The sequence below is a fragment of the Lactuca serriola genome, chromosome 1 (genome assembly GCF_051521515.1).
Source record: "Lactuca serriola cultivar US96UC23 chromosome 1, Lser_US96UC23_V15, whole genome shotgun sequence".
Lineage (NCBI taxonomy): Eukaryota > Viridiplantae > Streptophyta > Magnoliopsida > Asterales > Asteraceae > Lactuca > Lactuca serriola.
In genome coordinates this window covers 156,066,095-156,075,160 of record NC_136408.1, presented here as the reverse complement: position 1 = coordinate 156,075,160, position 9,066 = coordinate 156,066,095, and the positions used below count along the sequence as shown (strand labels likewise).

General features: G+C 33.2%; 1 protein-coding gene across 7 annotated transcripts; it reads left to right on the top strand.

The window, feature by feature from the left end:
- Positions 1–338: 338 nt before the first annotated feature.
- Positions 339–8,154, top strand: LOC145100278 (disease resistance protein RUN1-like). Of its 7 annotated transcripts, none has more exons than XR_013704950.1 (10): positions 340–519; positions 1,401–2,073; positions 2,861–3,989; positions 4,085–4,408; positions 4,485–5,372; positions 5,458–6,088; positions 6,226–6,291; positions 7,094–7,307; positions 7,828–7,890; positions 8,005–8,154. XR_013704950.1 is itself a non-coding variant. In XM_079037622.1 (8 exons), exons 2-7 carry the CDS (start codon positions 1,541–1,543, stop codon positions 6,288–6,290), a joined length of 3,570 nt encoding a protein of 1,189 aa, XP_078893748.1. In that variant the 5' UTR covers positions 339–519; positions 1,401–1,540; the 3' UTR covers position 6,291; positions 7,828–7,932. The 7 variants fall into 7 exon arrangements, 4 of the variants coding, with proteins under 4 accessions (XP_078893748.1, XP_078893754.1, XP_078893742.1 ...); XR_013704947.1 differs by having other exon boundaries at positions 7,094–7,504; XR_013704960.1 differs by lacking the exon at positions 7,094–7,307 and having other exon boundaries at positions 339–519.
- Positions 8,155–9,066: the final 912 nt, after the last annotated feature.

The window sequence follows — 9,066 nt, the reverse complement described above, 5'->3', positions numbered from 1 at the left end:
TATGTTTCTGCTTCGACCTTGTACTTCCGTTCCCCTGCTAGTTACTTGCTAGTAGTGGTTCGTTTTTATTAATATTATTCGCCGTTTCAAAAAAACTTAGGGACTTGGACCCAGATCTGGGCTGGGTATATGGGGCGGGTAATATCCGAATACATTATATTTTTTAATCCATGTAAAAAAAAAACGGACGTACACTAAGACAAAAAAAAAAAAAAAAAAAAAAATCTCTCACACGTGACCTATTAGCACAGAATCAACATTCAACAAGCACCTTACGATTGGATTAGGATAAGGCAGCCAGCGTTAATGTTCATCCTGCTTGATAATATATTAAGAAAACTTGTGAACCGAAAAACATTCTCGTCTCTTGTCGTCTCCCTTCCTCGTTGACTGGCCGTTTGCCTGAAGACTTACCGCCGTTCGCTTTTGTAATTTTCAGTCGTCTTCCTTTCTAGTTGCCGTTGGTTTGTCTTGTATCGTCGACGCTTCAGACCTCTTAATTTGTCATCGCGTAAGCAGGTAACTATGAATTATGAAAGCGCATTTTACGTCTCATATATTTACTCATTTTGTAGTAACACTAAATTGCCTGGTGATGCTCCCTTTCTATAAAGCTTTCTGAACTATTGAAGCTAGATTGTAAGACATCTCACTTTTCGTGAAGTACTATTGTTAGTAATTTGGGGCTCTTTAAACAATCATGTCAATAAACTTAATTCTTTTTTGGTTTTAATCACTTCAATTTTTTTATTTTAAAGATATAATTGTTGGACCAGCCCCTACAGCCCCTGAACAAAATGAAAGAAAGAAAACAGGTTCTCTTTGTTGCTGCAGCACACGAAAATAAAAGAGGACAAAACAGATGGAGACTTTGTTTTCACAGAAAAGCTACTCACATTAACCTGAGAACAAAAGGCTTTAAATAGCCTACAAAACATCCCACATGAATAAACAAACTCAATCTAAAACCTAGCCACTACTCCTAGAAAATAGGACACTACAAGGAAAAAGTACACCACGTTTTGATCTCTTGTTTTGAACTTGGTCAAACAACACTTATTCGAATACTAAATAAAACCAACAAAAGGCTAACTTTTTTTTTTTTTTGACTAAAGTCAGAATTAAACCCAACAATAATGTACTATTGTTGAGGTTTAAATTGTTAGATGAGAGTTAAGTTGCATACGGTATTGATATAAGCATATTAATTTAAATAGCCATATATATGCTCTTTGTTTCTGAATCATATTAATTCACACAACAATGTTGGAGGTGCATCCGTCTAGTTTATTAAACACTTCAGTTTTTATTTTGAAGACTATAAGGTGTTATTTTAGGGGTTTAAACTGTTTGATAAGAATTAAGTTGCATAAGGTATTAATACTTTTGATTTTATGTAGACTGTAGAGACATTACATATCTTGAGATTGAGGCACAAGTAAGGAAAGCGTGGGATCTAAAAGCTTCAGAACGCACTATTTACTTTTTGAGTTTCAGAGGTTGTTGGGAAGGGTGAAGGCTCCCCAACCCATAACTCATAATGGTTGAACTCCATGAGATTTCAGAAGGATCTTCATCTTCTTCATCAACTCATGGTCGTGGATATGATGTATTTTTAAGTTTCAGAGGTGTTGACACTCGTAATGGTTTCACTAATCACCTTTATAATGCTCTCATGCATGCCAACATCACTACCTTCTTAGATGATGAAGAGATTGAAACAGGGGAAGATCTGAAACCAGAATTGGAGAGTGCAATTAAATCATCCAAGGCTTCTGTTGTTGTGTTGTCCAGGAACTATGCTACTTCCACATGGTGTCTTGATGAACTGGTGCTGATCCTTGAGCAACGTAGGACATCCAAACATATTGTAATTCCCATATTTTATCATGTGGAGCCCACCCATGTCAGGAAACAACAAAGTAGCTTTGGAGATGCAATTGATAAGCATAGACAAAAGATGGAGGCAGAGACAGATGAAAATAAAAAAATTCAATGGGCTCAAAAGATGGATAGATGGAATAAGGCACTTATAGAAGTTGCTGATTTAAAAGGGAAAGATGCCAATGGCAGGTAACTACTTTCTAACCCATATTTCCTTTTTATATTGATAAATTAATGCATGAAACTCAATAGCAGCTTTTCCTTATGCATTTCAATATGTTTCTTCATAATCATCTAATTGTTATATATTTTGATGTGTTTAAATTTGGATAAATCATAAAGAAATGCTTGAAGTTGATTCTAATCTTTGCAATTATGTGATTACATAAGTTAATTCATATAGGCAGGTTAACCATTTTGCTAATTTTAACACATTTCTTATGCATTTATTATTTATCACATATAAATTCATTTAGATAACCCATTTCAATGATTTTTATATGCTATCAATTAATAAACCAAATTTAAAATGCATGTATTTTTCTTTTACTATTTTTATATCATTCTATCTTCAAATCATATCATCTATTATTATGTTAAATAAATGTTCTTGTAAGTACTAAAGGTTAAGTTATAATTATTGACTAGCATTTTGTTATGATTCATGCAATACTACATCGATATTTGAGTTTGGTGGTATTGTAGAAACACTGAAATCTTGGTAGCCCGTTAACGAAATCTTCTATTACATTGCTGGCTCTTGTCTTATTATAGATAATAATTATGACCTTGCATATTATGGGCTTATATGGTTACAATTGAAAATACGATAATCTTTATGATGTTAAAAACTTAATCAAAGAATAGCTTAATATGCTATGATTTTAATCTGGATATTTAAAAAAAATTAAATCTCCAATATCGCATTATGTTAGTTTTTTTGTCTCTTTTGGTTCTTACTAAAATCAAACTCCAGGATAGAGGTGGAGCTTATTGATGAAATTGTCAACGACATCTTCCGTAAATTACGAATACCCTCAAGGTTTCCACTGCCACAGCTTATTGGGATGGGCAATTCCATTGAATTCGTCACTTCATGGTTGAAAGATGCATCTTCACATACAACAAATCTACTCACTATATTGGGTCTGGGTGGGATGGGGAAGACGTCTTTAGCCAAATATGTCTATGCATTACATTTTCATGAATTTGACACAAGCAGTTTCATTGAAAATATCACTGGGAGATGTGATGAAAAATATAATGGGATTCTTGATGTACAAAAACAACTCTATAATGACATTTTAAAACGAAGTTCAGTTCAAGTTCATGATGTTTCTACATACACATCAATGATAGAGAATGCAGTAGCTCATAAAAAAGTGTTTCTAGTTCTAGATGATATTGGTAGTCTTGACCAATTAGATGCATTACTTGGAAGCAAAGGTTTTCATCCTGGAACCAAAATCATGATAACAACAAAAAATGGATGGTTGACAAAGAGTTGTGCACTTTTCAAAAGGAACATTAAACCCAAGTATGTGGAGCACAAGCTTGAAGGCTTATCTATGATTGGATCAAAAAAACTGTTGTGTTATCATGCCTTTATGTGCAATGATCCCAAGGTAGGTTACGAAGAGGTGTCAGAAAAGCTAGTAAAGTATTGTGAAGGACATCCAATGGCTCTTAAAGTTTTGGGTAGGTCTCTACACAATCGTGATCTAACTTATTGGGAGGGGTACATAGATGAACTAAAGAAAGAAAACGTTCCCCCTATAAGTAATGCATTGAGAATGAGCTTTAACTCTTTGCCATTAAAAAATGATAAGGACTTGTTTAAGCATATTGCTTGTTTTTTTGTTGGAATGGATAAAGATGTTACCGAAACAATATTAAAGGCATGTGATATAGAAACCAAATCCGGGATCACAAATCTTATTGACAGATGTCTTCTTAGTTACAGAAGGAATAATGAATTGATGATGCATCAGTTGGTTCAAGAGATGGGAAGATTCTTAATACGTGAAGAATCACTTGATAAGCCTGGGGAACGAAGTAGATTATGGTGTCACGAGGAGACATTCAAAGTGTTGAAACAAAAAAAGGTAATAGGTCATGTCTATTTGTTCTAATCATTTTGTATTTTTATATATATGGCTATGACATTCTAAAATATTTTTGCATATCCCTTTCTTTTTAGGCTACAGAAAATGTTCTAGGCCTCACCCTTGACATGAGAATGCTTGTGAAAGAGAAGTTACATGGATCACTTGAGTTGAAAACAGATGCATTGAGTAAGATGGATAGACTGATGCTTCTACAACTCAATTATGTGCAAATAACTGGCTCTTACAAGAATTTTCCAGAAGAATTAAGATGGTTGTGTATGCATGGGTTCCCTTTGAAGTTTATACCATCGGACTTACCGACGGAGAATTTGGTTGTTCTTGACCTGTCGCATAGCAATATTGAATCGTTTGGCATTTGTTGTAGCTATCCACAACGACTTCATAGGAGGCTAACGGTAACTTGTCTCCATTTATTACTTTTCTATGTCAAGTAGATAAATTCACTACTATTCTAAATTATCTCAATTTCAGCAATGGATTGGATCGTTCTCAAAAGACAAATGGTTGCTTGGATCATTGAAGATTCTTAATTTAAGTTCCTGTGAACAACTTCGTAGTCTTGGTGGCTTTGACCACCTCCCTGTACTTGAGAAGTTAATACTTAGAGGTTGCATTGGTTTGTTTGATGTTTGTGAATCAATTGAGCAATGTGTTGAACTTTTTTTCGTTGATCTGAGCTACTGCAGCAAGCTTCAAAAACTTCCAAGAAGCTTAGGCATGCTAAAAAAAGTTAAAACACTATTGCTAGTTGGTTGTAATCTTGGTGAATCTCGAATTGGGATTGTAGATATACACACATCAACCTGTTCATCTGTCGTTCCATCTACCGTTGTGGAGGCTATACCAAATTATTCAAAGTTCTTTACAATCTATTTACCGACATCTTTAGTTAGCTTGTCACTTGCTAATAATAATTTGTCAACCGAATCCTTTCCCATGGACTTTAGTTGCCTGTCAATGTTAAAGGAATTATATCTAGATGAAAATCCTATTGTTTCCCTCCCCAGTTGTGTGAGAAGTCTTCCTAGGCTTGAGACACTTAGTATGAGATTTTGTAAAATGCTGACTACAGTCGAACATCCTCCACATACACTCACAAATTTGAACCTCTATTCTGATAAGCCTATGCTGCAAAAACTTGTACTTGATCCAGAAAGTTCCCCACTTCAGCTCTGGATACAATGGGATAGGCTACCACCTTCACCTTTTGAGCTTCAAGGCATGGTGAAAATCGAACCAATGGCAGGTGTTGAGGAAAAGGTATTACGTAGTTTGGGCTGGACTAAGCCAGATATCCTTAACAAAAGGCGTGTGGGAACTGCGACAATCTTCGGAGAAAAGGAAGAATTTGAAATCCAGGTTTGCTTTAGATAATTATTTGTCTTTGTGTGAATATATATATATTATTAATGTAGCAATTACTGAATGTGGTTGTATGTGGCAGATGTATTATGAATTTGGAATATTCAGCACACTTTATGAAGGCGAAGAGTTGCCGAGTTGGATTACGGATAGAAGCACACGGTCATCAATATCATTTACAATCCCATCATCTCCTAACACATTTAGAGGATTGAATTTCTGCTGTGTGCTGACATCTCGATTTGTTCTGGATGAGGGTCTTGGTTCTGTAGGAAATGTGTTCATATATATTCCAGTGATCATAATTAGTAATATTACAAAGAACCTCACTTGGATATACCACCATTATATTGACGTAGTCTATCTGGGTGGAATGTATTTGACGTTCTCAAACCATTGGATGTTTGGGTTGAATGAGATGGAATGTGGTGACCGTGTTACTATTACACTGAATGAGAGTCAATATGATGATGGTGATGCAGTTATTAAGGAGTGTGGGGTGAGTTTTGTGTATGATGATGGAGAAGAAGAAGAAGATGAAGATGTGTTGGGTTATTACAAGTCATGGAATCACATCATCGGTGGAGATCTCACTCCATTTGAGCCAACAACAGGAGCATACTTCCTAAGCAAAAGAAGATTTTGCAATTCTTTCTTTAATATGGTTTCATTAGGATATGATTATCAGTTAGGAGAAGGCGCCAATTCCAAAGGTAGATGGAATTCCTATGTATTATTTTTAATCTAAAAAAGTTGATAATAACTAAATTGTAGTGTTTTTGTTATAAAGATTTCATGTTTTGATTTTCTGCAATCACTGTAAAAACTTTAATCTATTTCTTTTCACTAGATGTTCGACTGTACTTCAAAGCTTTATCACAAAGGAAGTCTGGCTTACCAGAGAATGCCACATAAGGTACTTTTATATCCCAAAAACCCTTTTTCCATCACATAAATAAATAATTTCCAGCTGGCAGTCAATGCTAAGCTTTGTCACTCAACAGACATACACTTGTGGCTCTACAACTTTGTGATTCTAAGAAGTCTTTATTTATTTATTTATTTATTAATGTTTTCTAACACTAATGAAAGGTGATTTTATTTTGGTGGTGTTTTGTCCCAGTGAGTTGGATCTTTTTTAATTTATACATATTTATCTACTTTGCCAAAAACACACAGCCAATTACACAACAGGATTGATCGCATCAATGACACATATTTTTGTTAATAAACTGACCTTATTGTATATATATTTCTTAAAAGGAAAGAGAAAGTAACACATCAACATCTTGCATAAATTATCATCCAAAACACCATTGTAATGCCCCCCTTAAATGTAGGTTAAAAATCACCATCCCCTGCCTTTTGCTCTGTTTTTATCTATAATTTGTGTGTCTTAAAAAACCCATCATCTGTCTCCCATACTTTGTATCATATGTCTGCAGAAATTCCTCTCAAGCTCCATACATATGCTTGATGCGCTTTATATTGACAGAAACTTGTCAAGATTCAATGAAAAAATGGATTTGATAGCTTTTCAAAATAACTGGAAAGATGAATGTTATCCTTCATGTTTGTATAGTGATTTATGTGCTTGTAGAAAAATAAATAAATGCACAAGGGGATGTCTTAATATATCAAATATTTCCATGAAAGAATATGTTCGATGGTTCTTATAAGCTTAATTAACCCCTAATGTATTTTTAAATGAATTTCAGAATGCAGGCAGCACCATGAAAACCATTACTGTTGAGTTTGTATGCATTGAAGACCAGACCTCTATATTAAACATTCAGCACTGAGTATCTGGATATATCTGTATATAATAATTTGTTTATAAATAAATTCTTAGCTACTAAGAAAAACCTCAAGGAGCAAATAAAGAGAAGACATGACTTAAGGAAGTGGTCCAAAAAACAGACCTGGGACAAGGTTAGTGCTCCCACATAACAAAACAGCCAATAGCAATCATAATTCCTAAAAGACCAATATACCCCTGTAGCAAAAAAGATAGAAGTTACATTACACTTTGGGCTATTCTTGGATTTATTGGATTTATTAACTATGTTGGAAGAATTTATTGGAAGTTCATTTCTTTCCTACATTTCAACCAAACAAGATCATGGAATGTAAGTGGACTCATTACATTCACCTTTCATATTCCGCCATCCTTTTTGTTCCATCTTGTTCCTTCGTCATTCCATCCAACCAACCAAAAAAAATAATAATAACAATAATAATAATAAATCACATATAGGTTGTGTTTAACTATGTTTTATTAATTAGAGAATTTTCAGTGTAAGCTGCTGCCAAAATTTTAAGTGATCAATAACTTAAATTTTTTCATGTGATATTTCAGCAATTTAATTAATCAGGTGTGCCTTCTTAAAAAGGATTTTTTTTTTTTTTTTTTATCATTTGATGATAATATTTTTTTTCCCTTTAACGACAGTTTGCACACAGGGATGAGTGGACTCTGCTAGGTGATACCCATGCTTCTAGACACATTACTTTGGTAACACATTAGCAGCAACTCATATATATATATATATATATATATATATATATATATATATATATATATATATATGGTTAGGTTATTTTGTTTTTACTAACTATTGTGTGCCAGAATGCACAGATCTGGACCATCGGATGGAATATAATCAAAGGTCATGATTTGAGGGTCTATGATAGTAGAATAGGATAACATGTACCATATAATCACACAAATTTCAGCATAAGGGCATTTTAGTCAATTAACCTATATTAAAAAAGGAAATTTTCGGATTTTTAGGGATAGTTAATTCTTTTCTTTTTTAAAAATATGAATATTTTAAATTAATTCAAATTTAAAAATCCGATTTTATTCTGTCAGAATGATAGAATACCAACCAGAAACTAGTAAATATATTTTTCGATTTTATTCTGTCAGAATGATAGAATGTCAACCATAAACTAGTAAATACATTCGGAAAGAATACACAAAATCGATTCTTGAACTAATAATATAACAAATAATTTCATTGTATGATTGTGATTCATTGAATAATAACAATATTCTGAAAGAAATGATTTTTAAGCAACACTTTATACATTGTAGCATAACACATTCTGGTATAATACACTCTCGTTCTATATGTTTTCTTCCTTCTCCACATCAATGTTAACCTCTTCAAAACCTAAATCCACAAAGAAAACATAATCAAGTTCAAAAATTACACAATTCAATGCATTCTAATAGAATAAAAACTATAAATTCTGACAGAATGTATTAAAGACTATAAAGTTTGACAGAATATAGTAGAAAAATAAAAACTATAAATTCTAACAGAATGTAGTAGAGATTATAAAGTCGGCCATAAAGTATCACAAATTCATTACCAGTTAAACAAATATACTTGTTGTGAGATTGACATTTTGTGTATGTTTGACCTCTAAGCCACTTTAAAATATGCTAGCATTCTATGAGATTGATATTTTGTGCGATTGGCATTCTGTCAGAATTGTATTGTATTTTAATGATTTTATACAAGGAGCTGCAAAAAGGAGATAAACATGAGCATGATTTTATACAACATACATTAGAATAAGTAGCATAATTTGAAGTGAACATTTTATCAAACCAACATATTAGATTTCATTCTAACAAAATTGGAATTCGTGATTCCATTCTGGCAGAATTACCCTCATC

Bases quoted from the DNA above. Each gene is read 5' to 3' on its own strand.
- LOC145100278 (XM_079037622.1), top strand. From the start codon at position 1,541: ATGGTTGAACTCCATGAGATTTCAGAAGGATCTTCATCTTCTTCATCA. The intron at 2,074-2,860 runs GTAACTACTTTC...ATCAAACTCCAG, and splicing joins GGGAAAGATGCCAATGGCAG to GATAGAGGTGGAGCTTATTG. The intron at 5,373-5,457 runs GTTTGCTTTAGA...TGTATGTGGCAG, and splicing joins AGGAAGAATTTGAAATCCAG to ATGTATTATGAATTTGGAAT.